Source organism: Brugia malayi (genome assembly GCF_000002995.4).
Source record: "Brugia malayi strain FR3 genome assembly, contig: Bm_v4_ChrX_scaffold_001, whole genome shotgun sequence".
In the NCBI taxonomy this organism is placed as follows: Eukaryota; Metazoa; Nematoda; class Chromadorea; order Rhabditida; family Onchocercidae; genus Brugia; species Brugia malayi.
The window spans coordinates 18743519-18758456 of NW_025062479.1; the positions used below are offsets into that span (position 1 = coordinate 18743519).

At 32.7% G+C, this 14938-nt stretch overlaps 3 protein-coding genes across 3 annotated transcripts; all 3 read left to right on the plus strand.

The window, feature by feature from the left end:
- Positions 1 to 2337: 2337 nt before the first annotated feature.
- Bma-cpr-6 (Uncharacterized protein) lies at positions 2338 to 5339 on the plus strand (the record flags this gene model as incomplete). Its single annotated transcript, XM_001898159.1, has 8 exons — positions 2338 to 2465; positions 2638 to 2743; positions 2843 to 3047; positions 3170 to 3296; positions 3548 to 3783; positions 4179 to 4306; positions 4952 to 5069; positions 5233 to 5339. 8 exons carry the CDS (start codon positions 2338 to 2340, stop codon positions 5337 to 5339), a joined length of 1155 nt encoding a protein of 384 aa, XP_001898194.1.
- A 1656-nt stretch (positions 5340 to 6995) lies between these two features.
- Positions 6996 to 10084, plus strand: Bm9919 (Uncharacterized protein; the record flags this gene model as incomplete). The annotated part of the gene is made up of 6 exons (XM_043075338.1): positions 6996 to 7095; positions 7410 to 7522; positions 7693 to 7828; positions 8055 to 8189; positions 9559 to 9633; positions 9984 to 10084. 6 exons carry the CDS (start codon positions 6996 to 6998, stop codon positions 10082 to 10084), a joined length of 660 nt encoding a protein of 219 aa, XP_042931272.1.
- Positions 10085 to 13061: 2977 nt separating this feature from the next.
- On the plus strand, positions 13062 to 14793 carry Bm6828 (Uncharacterized protein; the record flags this gene model as incomplete). The annotated part of the gene is made up of 5 exons (XM_001898161.1): positions 13062 to 13150; positions 13416 to 13566; positions 13751 to 13864; positions 14143 to 14262; positions 14641 to 14793. 5 exons carry the CDS (start codon positions 13062 to 13064, stop codon positions 14791 to 14793), a joined length of 627 nt encoding a protein of 208 aa, XP_001898196.1.
- Positions 14794 to 14938: the final 145 nt, after the last annotated feature.

The following is a 14938-nucleotide window of genomic DNA, read 5'->3' on the forward strand; positions in this document are numbered from 1 at the left end:
TTTATTAAGGAATGTCAGGAATCTCAGGAATTTCTTACTAATATTTGGTACATAATTGTAAGAAAAAAGACGAAGACTGCTTGACTGATCCGTAATAGCAATGTCGTCATTTTCTATCTGAAATATAATTGTTTGGCCTTTTATGTACTCCTAAAATTTATAAAACACCAATAAAATTAAGGATATGGGATATTTACAACTTCTAGTCATCTTATATGATTCACACAATCAGTGATCAACATTTATATATTACAGTATACCAGAATACAAAAATTGTGGTCTTATTGATCTTGCTGGTGACTGTCAATAGCAGTTAGTTTTTGAATTCTATTTTTCTCAATGTTTTCTTGCTGCTTAAATATAGTTTACCACTGAGCATTCCTTTCCAATACAGAAACTATCCTACTCCTTTGATGAAAGTAGTGTTCTTCCTTAACTGCGAAAAAAACAACGACAGCTGGAAAGCTGCACCTATTGAACAATTCATCGAGCAACCAGCCGTTCGTCGCGAAGAAGTTTTTATACAATAGGAAAGAATTAGCAGTGACTACAGTATATAAAACTAATAAATATCCGGTTAAAAATAATTAATTACTCGTTTTAAGTAAGCTTCATTTAATGGTTCTATTATCCAGTTTCAAATCAATTCTAATCATATTTGTCAATAAATAGGAGCATTTTATAAAATTTGTTGTATTAATTCATCTTATTTTTTATACCGTGACAACTAATAAGTAAGAAGTTTTTCATTTCGTAAAAACTTTCTGTATCTAATTGTTCTTCCTCCTTTTTGAAGATTCTTAATTTTTTTTTTTTTTTTTTGGGAAAAAACTAAAATATAAAAAAAAAAAAAAAAAACTATAAACTACATAAAAAAAAATATAATCTTGATATTATTATGATTCTTTTGAATAATAACAAAATTTACTCATTAGCTTTTCTACTTAAAAACTTTTCAGAATCAGCTCGTTGCTTAATTTTTCTTTTTGAAAAACTACTTTTCCATTCGTTGGCTTTCACTTTCGAATGCTCACGTCGCTGCCAAATAAATTTTCGTTTCTTATTTCTGATTGTGGTTTAATATTTGTGTTGTATGATCTTGAAACTTAGCGCTGTAAAATACCTACCACTGTCAGTAATACTTGCAGTTGTTCTAATAAAGATAATATGACATTTAAGAATCTTAATTCGGGATTTATTTAGATGAGAGACCATGGTAATTGGATCTACTGTAAAAATTTCTGTGATGTGAATTGTTTCAGGATGAAAAGAATCATTTCGTCCATAATGTCTTTCTGTCAATATACTACGCAAACTGGAATATAGTTTTCCGGGAAAGGACGATAATCGTTGTCCAAGATGCTGTTGCCCGACCAAATCAGAAAACGACGTTGAGATCATAATTGCCAGCATTAGAGGTCACGATTCTCTCTCTCACTCCTTCATAAAACTATCAATCGATTTCTACAGGTCTCTATCAACGGTTTTAAATATGCTCGTGTTATTCAACTTCATTTTGCCACACTCTTTCGCTTCTTTCTTCTTTCACTTTGCCGAAGGTTGAAGCAGCTCATAAATGCATTTCCAGTGCCGATTTCAACCGATTTCTAAGTCCGAAGCGCTGCAAGTTGATCTCATATTTACACTAAGATTCATACTCACGCCCATTTATATTCTTTTCTCATCAGACTCTTCTGTTTATTATAGGGATAGAAACTTAGTCATTATAGTTTGAATTTATTTATTGCTACTTTTACAAATTGTTGGGTATGTACTGCATTACATTTTTTTGTATGTACTGCATTACAGCAGCCTTTATATAAAGTGAAAAATAATTAAATTTGGATGTAAACTGTTCAGTCTGGTTCATTCGTCTTGTCTAGGAAAATCGGAATTCTTTATCGGCAAGCATTCTTAAGAGAATGCGGATTGAAAAAATCCTCTTCATTTGTGTCATTAATCTTGAATTAAAAATTTATAGGTTAGAAGAATTTTCAGATTACTGCAATGAATTATAAATCGCAATGACTTATTTGCATCGATAAATTTTTGTAAATAGAATTTCTGTAATATATTTCTATTTTTTCCTTCTTTTTTGTTGATAACAATGTTTAATAAAGCTAACATAACGGCATATCGGAATTTGTAATAATGATCGGCAACAAAGATAATAAAATTTGCTATACTGATTTTATCATATCAGAGCAATCAACCGTCTCGTGGGAAGGGTTGGTTATTTTATTGAGGAAACTTTTCATTTTATCATTTTTCCGCATCAAATTACTACAGCATGCTGTTAAAATCTCAAAGAAAAAATTCCCATTTAATTTCAAGAAAATGTACCTTCTACCGTTGCTGTGGTTTTTTCTGCTTCCACTGTACTATTTGACAGCTGTAGTAGCATTGGTCACTGATCCAGAAAGTTCGACGAAGTCCCTTTGGCAATCTTCAAAGGAAAAGAAGAGGTAAGCACATTGTGATTTAAGCAAATCTTGACCACAATTAGAAACCCAGTTGCAGAAACATGGGAACTAGAATACTTGAAATGGAACTAGAAATTATGGTCCTTTTTACTATTTAATTAAACACTGCATTTAGATTTTAAATTGCAAGAATATATACTGAATATTTTTGCAGATTTGTTATTGATAAATACAGGAACACTAAAATAGCTCCGGAAGCAGAAAATTTATCCGGTCAGGAACTTATCGATTACGTCAACTCACACCAAACACTATGGAAAGTAAGTCATTAATGAAGATCAGTGATACATAAAATGTGAAGAAAGCAGTTAGATTTGTTTGCGAGTTTGCACCAAGTTCAGTAGCTCTTGTATTTTCAGGCAGGAATGAATAAATTTAATTTATATAGCGATACTGTGAAATATGGTTTGCTTGGTGTAAATAATAGAAAAAAATCCGTAGAGCATAAGAAGAACCTGTCACCAATACGACATTCTAATATATTTATTCCGGAATCATTTGATGCTCGTAAAAATTGGCCAGAATGTGCATCGCTTAGGAATATCCGAGATCAGTCTTCTTGCGGTAAGACTTTTGGCTCTCATTCTGACAAAATGTATATTCAAATGTGAAAGTATAAGTCTTTTGATTATGTGCAGATTATAATGCTCTAAGTATTTGATACATGAATGAGTAACTTGTTTCAGGTTCCTGTTGGGCTGTTGCTGCTGTGGAAGCTATGTCAGACCGAATTTGCATTACGTCGAAGGGTAAGAAACAAGTAATACTTTCAGCGGATGATCTTCTTAGCTGCTGCAAAACTTGTGGTTTCGGGTAAATTGTTGCATTTTATCTGGTTTTTTATATCCATTCATCTTTTTTTCATTTGTTTGCCTCAAGTTATTGGATGTCATAGATCACTGCAACAAGATTCATTGATGCGTCACTTCCTTTTATACTTGACTAGTAATTCTTTTTCAATTTCCTAACTGTTTGTAGCGATTATAAAGACCAGAATTTATTATCAAATTTATGCAATAATTTAAGAAGAGGACAAGTAGCCTATTGATACGTATACCTTGCAGCTGTTTTGGTGGTGAACCGATGGCAGCATGGAAGTATTGGGTTTTAAGTGGTATCGTTACGGGAAGTGATTATACGAATCACAGCGGCTGCCGACCTTACCCATTCCCCCCGTGCGAACATCACAGCAATAAGACGCACTATGAGCCATGTAAACATGACCTTTACCCAACGCCGAAATGCTACAAGCAGTGTGATAAAAATTATACAAAGTCGTACAAGGCTGACAAATATTACGGTTAGTTCTCTTCGATTAATCTTGAATCTGAATATCGTTGAGGAGCAATAGACTGGTACTTTCTAATATCTCTCTGGAGCTTAAATAATGAATTTACTGATTGATTAGCTACTGTTGGGCACTGAAATTTAATAATAATTAATAATAATGATAATTTAAAAAAAATAATATTAATTAATTATAATAATTAATAATACTGAATAAATAAATGAATGGTTCAGGATCAATCAAAGTTTGATTTTGCTCTTCTCATTCAGCTCTTCTCTTTTCCAGTTAACAATTCGTTGTGTATCTTAGAAAACCGTCAGATATTAACAACCATAGATAAAATGATTTGAGTGTTCAGATATAGCTTGATTATAATATTTAAATAATCTGATTGTTAAAATTTGCAGGGGAACAGGCTTACAATGTTGAAAACGATGTAGAATCGATCCAGAAAGAAATCATGACGTTGGGTCCGGTTGAAGCTTCTTTTGAAGTATACACTGATTTCCTGCACTATACCAGCGGAATTTACAAGGTCTTTATGAAGTTGCGAAATTTCATGAAATGAATTGATAAGGGACCTAAAAATTATTGGTGTTTCCGTCTGATAGTCAAGTCTTTTGAGCCGACTTTGGCTCAGTTGTCCTTTATATTTGTTTTTAAACAGATAAGTTAGATAATAGAAATGAATTCATTATTAAAATAATGTTTCCTTTGTTTTGTGCTTTTTGTGTTCATTGTGGGATTCGAAGGAATGGTCTAAAAGATTTAAAAACTTAAAAATATTGAATTTAGAAAGAACTAAAGTTTTTAAATGTCTTATTTTTATAAATGAAACATCAACAGTAGTAGTAATCCGAACGTGTGCCTTAAACAAAGGGATTAGAGTGTGCAGAAATTTTTTTGAGAATTAGTATTCAGCATCCCACTTGAACTGGAACGAAAGAGAAATCATGTTGTGTTTCTTATTCAGCTCATTGATCGATGTAAAACTCTTGAAACTATCATTTCTGTTTTCTGTTATTTAACTTCGTATATTTCATATAGAAACACAACACTTTCTTGTTCATTTTGAAGAAGCGTTCATGTCTCGTAATTTGTAGCGAACTGATATGCCATAGTCAATAGTTACTTTCAAGAAATTTCACTGGATTAAGAAGAATCAATGTATAATATTCAGCATGTAGCGGGGTCTGTGGGTGGTGGACATGCCGTGAAAATACTTGGTTGGGGTATCGATCAAGGTGTATCGTACTGGTTGGCAGCTAATTCGTGGAATAATGATTGGGGAGAAGATGGTAAGTCAGTTTCAGTTTCATTCTTTTTTGCAGAAAAAGAGATCCACTATATATTTTCTTATTCATTGTTAATCTGATTTAAAATTTACTAACACTCCGATAAGTGTAAAAGGTACTCAGTAGATATAACTTTCCATACGGTTAACTGTGCCATTTATGAAAGTATTTTCCGGTTACTTCCGTATTCTCCGTGGTGCTGATGAATGCGGGATTGAATCAGGTATCGTTGCTGGAATTCCTAGAAAGGATGCCAGATCGAAAGCCCGCTGAATCAAAGAATTTCTGGCTGAATGATAATGTTTGCAAATTTGAGACGAGAGTGAAGACATGATCGCATCACTTGGAGATATTATTCTCCATTCTGATCATTGTTTTTTAGCAGGCAATTCATGAAGATTTATCCTCCTTACATTGATTCCACTTCATTTATTATATTATCGTACATCAGTATTTTGGAAGTAAATTTTGCACTTCCTAATCATACCAGTGTCTTCTTTCTTTAATCAGGAAAAGTAACTATATCCCATATCAGGAGTTTACTCTGATCAAGTTCACCGATTTTTCAATGATACTTTCACCTTATGATGAATTTTATATCTTTGTTTGGTAGGTGAAATTTACTAATCCTGAAAAGTTTGATTATAAACTAGTTATATTCTTTTGCTTTTATAATAATTCGTTGCATATGCATAATGACCATTTCCTCTCACTTTTTACTGCTAGCTTGACAAATGAAACAGAATGGGAATCAGTATGTTTCGCTACAGAAAAATGCGTTCACAAGGTATGTCTGATATTTTTCGTTGACTGTAATTGTTGAGAAATCTCCTAAAAAATGCTTATAATGCTAAACGTTTGGTTGGTTTGATTGTCTGGATAATGACAGCTTTGTAATGCAGAAGTTTAAAACACCACAATTTTAGGGAAGATTGCCAAAAAGTTTAGGTAAAAGAGTGACAGCCATTGACAGTTAAAACTGAGACATCTGTTGCAGTTTTAACTATTGAAAAAAAAAAACTGATGACTTTTACATCGAAGTTTAACAACACCGGATGTTATATAATTAGAGTAAATATTTAAATTTGACCAACAAAGTATTTAAATTTTCGTGAAAATGTGCAATTATATTTTCTTCAATTAACAACTGGTTTGTATTTGTTAATTCTAGACTTTTATAAAGCAGCTGCTCTCAAAACCATTCTCAGTAACTACTTATTTAGCTGTGATCAGCAAGTTCAAGAAAGCTGGAAAGCTGTTAAAGGTTACCGTTGGTATGTTTGATCAAAAGATTTTAGAGTGGTATTTCTATTTGTATATAGAAATGTGTAGGTAGTAATTGTAAGCCTGATTTAACAACAATAAAGTTATTAATAGATTAGGCCTGGATTCGACATTAGACTTTTGAAAATAAATCAAGCTTAAGATATGAAAACTTCAGTTTGAAAGAATTCAGGCAAAGACTGTTATTCAGGAAAAAGAAGATAGTAATGGATGAATTCAGTTTTTCATTTCTATGGACAGTGATGCTGATGATCGTGATGTTTGTCAATCTTAATTCTGTATCTGGTTGCTCCTCTAAAAAAGTCCGAAAGTTTTTGATTTTTTCCCTTGTTCTCCAAAAGTCAATACGGAGTTTCAAAATTTTAGGCGAGTTCAATTCAAACAACTCAAATATCTGCGTCATTCAGATGGATCATAAAACTTTTTGAAAAAATGAGATCAGCTCATTTATATCATTGGTTTTCCGTTGTTGAGAACTTTTGAATATCAAAATTTGGTACCAAAATTGTAAACAGAAAATATTTTAGAAAAAAAAAGAAGATAAAAAAAGCAAAAGTAAAGACAAAAAGGGTAAGTTACCTATTTAGCTTTTGCTAATACTGATTTGCTCTTCTAATACTTTTGGCTTTCTAAAAAATCGGAGACATGGGATTATTTGGACCAGGACAGGAAAACACAAACTGTAAAACTATGTCAAACCATCTTTGCGATTTCGTAACTTCTGTGAGTTTAAAGATGCTACAAAGTAGGTGCGGAGTTAAATCCTGATCTTTTCTCAGTTTTGGTTAGATCAAGTTATTAAGAAAATAACAAAACTTCCAAATCCTATAGTGCATTAATCCAATTCATCCAGTTTATATCCCAAAGCCGTAAAAACATTAAGAAATTGATTGATTGTTGTTACGAGTTATGATTAAAAAATTGACCAGTTAAACCATGTATAATACATGATCATGTTAGCTTACTTTTTTTGGTAGAATAATGTTATTACTTTTGTTTGATAAATTTAGTGATAATTCGATCACATTCTTGATTAATTAGTGAAAAACTGATGTTTAGGTGCTCGAGCAAAGGACAATAGAGAAGGAAATGCAGCTGTAGTTCCTGATGGTGGCGCTATTAAGGCACCAGCTCAAGGCGCAATAGCTGGAACTTTTGATCCAAACTATCAGGTATTGTAGTTGTCCTGGGTAACTTTTTTCTAGGTGTCCTTTGTAGCTGCAGTAATCGGCTTATTGATAGTAATAACTTTAAACATGTTCTGGAACATTTTTAGATATGGTAGAATATTCAGGAGAATTACAGTGGAAGATAAGTGAAGTTAAACTAAAAAATACTGTAGACTATGGCTGGATTAGGAAATGATGTTTTTGGTGCTGACAAAGGTGGCGCAGGTGCAGGTGGTGTTGGTGGTGGAGCTTCTCCTGTTGCACCACGTGTTAGCGGACCAATAGTTCCAGTTCAAGGTGGCACTGCCGGTAAGATGGGCTGTTTTTTAAAGCGCTTACAGTGCCTACAATTAAGTAAATGGATTACTGAAAACCGAAGCCTTGACTTGAAAATCTTAATACTCGCGCGTGTCTGGGACCTCTTTTAATTAAAATATTTCTGAAACCTCAGAAGTTATTCTCAAGCATTATGAAGCATTTTTATAAAAGTGTCGTCATAATCTTAGGCACTTGATTAAAATCCTAATTATTCAAGGAACCTACGATCCAAATTATCAAACAATGGCTGGTCTAGGCAATGACGTCTTTGGAAATAAAGGTGGTGGTGGTGTTCTTCCAGGTGGTGCAGGAGGTGCAGTACCTAAAGTTCCAGAGCAAGGCGGTATAGCTGGTAAGCTTTTATAAGCATATTTTCAGTGTGGTCACAAATATGTGTTCATCTGTCCTACATCTCTGAAGACTTCAACTTCCACCGGTATTTTCATATTAAAAAGTCTCAATTATTTTCTTATTTGTCTTTTTACATTCGTTATTGGAAAAATCTTTCCTAGTCCTACTTTCCGATGCTTCTTGCTAACGATCAATGAATAGGTAAATTTAATTCATGTATTCTCATCATAGGAACATTTGATCCCAATTACCAAACGCTTGCCGGAGTCGGTAACGATGTTTTCGATAGGAAATAATATATTTGGAAAATATTAAAGTGTATTTTGGATCGGACCAATCACAAAAACAGCCTTAGCTTATTAAAGGCGCTCTTCAAAATTCCACTCGTTGAAATCAAAAGAAAAACGAATCATCTCATACACTGGTGCAAAAAGAATTGTCCACGATGTGGAAATAAATATTTCTATTATATTTTAAAATAAAACAGTTTATATAGGCAATTATGAGGTCACGTACGTCAAAAGATTTTCCTTCTCCGTCAACTGTGGTCACTTGCTATCACCTTTTGTTCATGATTTACTCTTTGATGATTTTCTACTTTATGACATATTTGTGCACGAAAATTGACTGACTAAACTCAATGGGCCGAAGTAAGCGCTAATCTTATCATTTCCTCTTCCAATAAACGGTGACTCAGTGATGGACGGTGATTCATTGATGAAGAACGGCAAAGATTTGTAAGGCCGTATGAGAAAGCGAAGAGTGAAGAGAGTAGGAGAGTAAGGAAATAGAAGGCATTGATATGACAGAGATAAAGAAAAAGGTTCACGACTGGGAAATGGTAAGGTTGTTGTTTGGCAGTAGGGAAGGGCGAGAGGGGTTTTCGGGATAGTCCTGAGGAGAGTGGAGAGAGAGAGAAAGAGATGGTGCTCTAGATATAATTGGAAGTCGCGGGGGAAATCGTTGGGATATCGCGGCACTCGTAGTGTGATTATTGCTCTGTGTAGGGCGTGATGAAAATGTTTCTCACTGGAAAATGTGATGAGAATTGAGTTTGATAGAAACCACAAGGTAAGTGACATCTGTCGCCATCTATCACCTTGAAAGCACGCATCCTTTACCGATCATACCTTCTCTCAATATAAGTTATTGGCGTGAAACTTTTTTCTTGATATTTTTATGGTGTCGTTTTACTATTACATGTCGGAGGAGTAGGCATTGTTTTTTTTTATAGGCACAGTTGACAGAATCCGCTGCTGAAATATTTGAAATACATTGAATAATTTTTCTAGCAATTCTGCTGTGATGAGGATCATAAGAAAATGGAAAATATTGTCATTAGCTACTTTATCAGAAGAACTATGATACAGTGACATTCAGCATATTGAACGTTCGACGTGGAGATATTGCTAGTCAAATCACTCTTCAGAGTAATCACTTCGCAGGTAAGAAAATTATTTTGTTTTTCCTTCACTCTGCGCTCTTCAGATAATTTGACATGAGTTGGGTAAATTCGCAGAGAATGATGACTTGTTTAAGTAAGCTTTAGATTTTTATATTGTATTCAACTATTGTGAGGTTGGGTTTTCATTATTAATTTATGCTCAGTTTGGCATCTTTTTTTTTTTTGGTTGTCCTTAAACTCATTGTATTTTCTGTGTCATTCCACTCCTACACATATACTGCAATACAACTTCAAACCTTGTATGAGATATATATTTATTATTTTTTACCACAGTTACTACATTCTGTAAAAATGGATAAATTTTTGCCAAGCTGTGATTATTTTTTTCAGCTGTAATTGATGTGAAAGTGATACGCACCATATTGCATCGTCGTTTCCAGCAGCTGGTTCCCTACACCATACATCACAATGCGAACACTGCAATCAATTGATTTTGTTCAAGTTTGTCACCTTTTGGAAAAGTTAATCACTGACATCAAAAAGACATACTAGCCATAATGTCTGACCACCCAAGAACTCTCAGCCCAGCTTTGAACTAAATATTGATAATTTTTTTTCTTAGTTTTTCTCTCGGATTGGTTTGACAAATTGGAACGTTCTGTAGACAATTTTCATGCATTTATGTCATTGGGGATGAAAGTCTTTAAGTAATAAAAATGAGGAACAAATTTTATAGACTGAGAGTATACAATATCGTCGATTTCTATATTATAGGAAATAACACTATTTCTATATATTCAGCACTCATATTAATCCACTGTCATCATTTATTTCTCTGAAAACATCAACGCCTTTCCGATTTTCACTAAAGGTTCAGATTATGTTTATAAAAGTATGGCGTTTTATAAAAAAAAGTTTTATTAAAAGTAATCGATCTGTATTATTATTATTTTGCATTCCAACAAACAGACCTTTCATTCTTTTGCCGTTCAGTTTCATGACCATTTGGTTTTCTAGTTCATTTGGTAAAAAATAATACAGATTGATTGTATCTTCAAGCAAAATAATCGAACTGGACGCAAAGAGTGGTGTGTTACACGTTACTTTAATTTGATGGAGTCGTTACATTAATTCGATTTCGAGACTCATCACCCCCCACGTAGTGAGTTTCCTGAATTTCGGAATGATTTCTGTGAAAAGATCTGTACTTTTTGCCTTTCTTTTTTATTAAATCGTCATTATCGACTTTTAGATCGGATATACATTGTATCTGCAAGTGAAAAATAGATGCTGCAAAGTGGTATAACATATTGGAGTAGCGATTCAAAATGCATTACTTAGAGCTCAACTAACCTCATAATTTTCGATTGAATTCATGAAGATGCTTTCTAAATTTCTACTAATTCATTTTCACTTGAAAGAGTTATAAGCTGTTTACACTCTGTAAAAAAGCATTCTCATAGGTTTAAGTCATAGAAAATACTTGTGCATTTTCCAATTGCCCAAGCTTAGAAGACGCTATCTGAATATTATTGTATTTTTTGAGGTTGTAGCTTTTTGAATCTTTTCAGTTTTATATTGAGGGTGCGTTTAGAAAATTTATGATGATGACCTACTTCAGTTTTTTTAAATTTCTAGATTTTTTTAGACTTTTCCTAATTCATTTTTGAGCAACTGACATTATAGAATACGAGAATCGCATGAAATTTTCTGTACAAAAAGGTCATTTTTCGAAATCTTTGTTGATACTAAGGTTGCTTCAGTTCTGGTTAATCTGCATGTTAAGAGACCAACTGTAAGCACTAAATGATTTGGCTTTAATCGATTCATAATTTAGTCTTTTTTTATTAGTTGACTGCTGATTGCAAGCATGAGCATTACCACTTCATTAGAAAAGTGTTACCTTAAGACTGATAGCTTTTAGATATAGGTCTTGTCTCTATGTGTTTTTGTTGCTTGTTATTAAAAGTGATGCTGTTTTCTATTTTGGTCATTAAATATGAGATGAATTAATTTTTTTGTCTGTGTTTTCTCGACTGCTGTATTTGTGTGCTTTCTTAATCCGGTTCCTTTTCGTTTTCATGTTTTCTTCTCGTCAGTTTAAACTATCTTTTCAAATACTGTCGGTTGTTCTCTTTCCATTAAGTGGTTTAACTTTAAAAAAAAAGAAAAAGAGAAATCAAGAGATCAAATAGTAAATTCTTTGTATCAAATTTTTTGCCAAAAGCAACACTTAACTGTTTTTCGAAATAAGCAATATGACTTTTATCTTATTCTTTGCTTCAGTTTCCCTTCGATCCCACATCGTTTCTCTTTCATTGTTGATTAATGTTCAATTTTGTTCACGAAAAGTAGGAAATACGGTATCTTTACAAAGTTTTGAAAATATCGTATGATATCATATTTTCCCTACAATAACTGGTGAGACTGAAAACCTAGTTTATTTTGGTATCATAAAACTACATTCTTTTTATTGTTTTATACGCAGGTTTTGTTTCTTAATATTCGAATTTTGTGATATTTCTTTGATATGTGAACGACATACAGCATAATCAGTGTGGAAAAATTGAATGCATCTTATGTTTATTTAATTTAAATTTTTAGCTCTTTACTTTTTTCATAAACAAATAAATCCGTTTTTATTGTTTGATGAAAAAGATCCTATTGAAGGCTATTTTTAGTCTCCTTTTCAGGATATTTGTCACTGATCATATGCGCTACGAATTAGGAAAACTGGATTATATATTATAAAGCTTTGAAAGCATTGAGGTAAGTAATCACAATACGTGTTTTCTTGCTGAGAATACAACAAGCAGTTAGCGTTGTTGTGAAGCGAAGTTTTGCTTCTGATACTGATATATTTGTATACATTAATTGCTGTTGCTTATTAGCATTTTTCTACTATCAACCACTTTTTATGAGGCCGGGTAGTTTTTATTAGAATGAGGAAGTTACTATTAGAGGATTAAATTAATTTGCACCGGCGAATTTCTGCCGTGTTTTTAAATAAGTAGGTCATATAATCACAGGAGATAGTGGACTTTGAATACTGGATTATCAGGAACTGAAAATATGGCGTAAAAATTAAAGCGTAAACAAAGGCCATCAGAATGTTCTAGACAACTCTTCACTCTATTTACTAACAACTTATTCTACCGTAAGTTAACAAACTTGCCAAACCGTTAGTATTCCCATTAACGTACGTATGTACACTTTTTTCTTAGATTATTTTATATGAAGTACTTTATATTTTTGCGCGAAGACTTTATAATCACCATTATATACTAATTTACAGGCTATTTGTTTACACTTATTTATATTTATGTGGATTACTTCATATAAAGTAATTTCAACAGTTCAATCCAGTCAGAAATAAATTGTGACCAATGTGCAGTGATGGGAATATTACGGTCAATTGTAATTGGGTTTTGCTTGATCGGAAAGAAAAATTGTATATATTTGCAGGTTATGGTAATAAGATTCACATCAAATGTTACCGATCCACCAGTGATGCTATATATGGGCGTTGACAAATTTGAAAATGAAAATTTGATAAGGTGAAGATTTGTTGAAGTAATATTTGGATACGCTGTGCAAATTACTTTTTTTATTTGTGATGGTGTATGCAGATGTTGGGAGGGCGGAATAACAGGAGTGACTTTCCTATGCTTGGCTTATATAAAATTAGATAATAAATTTAGAATTTGTGCTATTGCTGGGAAAAAGAAACTGGAAAATGATCAGTAAAAATTAAGAATTTATATATATATATATATATGTAGAAAAGGAAAGAATTACAGAAATTTACGCTATCACTTTTAGATGGGGTTGGCCGGAGGATGTTTGGTTTCATGTTGACAAAGTATCATCCGCACATGTATATGCGCGTCTACCTTCGGGACAGACAATCGATGATATGCCAGAAGCTTTGGTTGAAGATTGCGCTCAATTGGTGAAAGCTAATAGCATCCAGGTCTTCACTAATTAAAAAAACCTTTTTTTTTAATTTTTACTAATTTAAAATTAAATGCCGGAGATGCCAACCCACTTCGTCTCTGTTTTTTGAATAAAAGAATCATGTTTTAAAAAATGTTTTGAATTCTTATTTAGCATTTACGAAAAGTTGTAAATGTTATGAGAGCTTCATTTTTTGTCAGGGCAACAAAATGAATAATATCGATATAGTTTATACTCCATGGGATAATTTGAAGAAAACAGGCAATATGGATGTTGGACAAATTGGCTTCAAGGATGAAAAAAAAGTGAAAAAGGTGATTTATTCTATAGTAAATGAAATATTAATTCTCTTACACTATATGCATTTCTCTTGTGCTGATGTGATAAAGGCCTAGCTAAATATTTTCCAAAAAAATTTACGATATCTGGTTCTAAATCACCTGATTTTTCAGCTTGTTTGTTGATAAATTACCAATGAAATTTAATAAATGAAATCTGGGCTTCTAGATCTGATGATTATTTGTCTTTTCTATTTTTCCAAACATTTATTCTTCAGCTGAATATTCCCTTTTTATGCCATTCATATTTTCAGATACGTATTGCGAAGCGGATGAATGATATAGTTAACAGGTTAAACAAAACTGAAGTACGAGTAGATATTGATTATCGTGTTGAAAAGGAAGAGAGAGATGCAAAGGAGCGCCAGGTTAAGGTGATGTGCTTTATTTGCATTATAAGTGCGAGCGTTTAAAAGACTTTCTAAAAGTTATTGAAAGGTAATCGAAATTTAATTTAACTGTTTGCTAATTTCCTTCCGTTACTTCTAGTTGTTTAGAAATCACAATCATGTTTTACAGAAATATTTTAATTCATTTGCTAGTGTTTACATCTTTTGACTAATTTCCATATGGTATGTCCTAAAATGACCATAATCTTAAGTGAAATTCTTGGGTGTAGAATGAACTTTGTTAGAAGGATCATTGCTTTTGCGATGCGTATCTTAAAATTGGATCTGTTGCTTTATAATTTTGATTAGTGTATCGACTAATTATATTTCTTTTCTGGTCAAAATTTCCTGAACTCTTTTTAGAAACAAAAGCAACGCGAACTCAAAGAAGCTGAAAAAGCAGAAATGGAACGAAGGGAAAAAGAGCGCCAAATGCGTTCTTATGATAATGTGTTCAACGAAAAAAAGATGCATTCGAATCATGATGGTGGTAACGATTCCGATGATTTTATGTGAACAGTTAATGATTTGTTTTCTGTCTTTCATGACGGACTGATTCTGGATAACTCATTCTGATTCTTCACTAATTTGAAGTATATCTACTCTTCTATTAGTTGATAACTATGGAAATGGTTGTTTATCTGATTTTAATATGTTTATA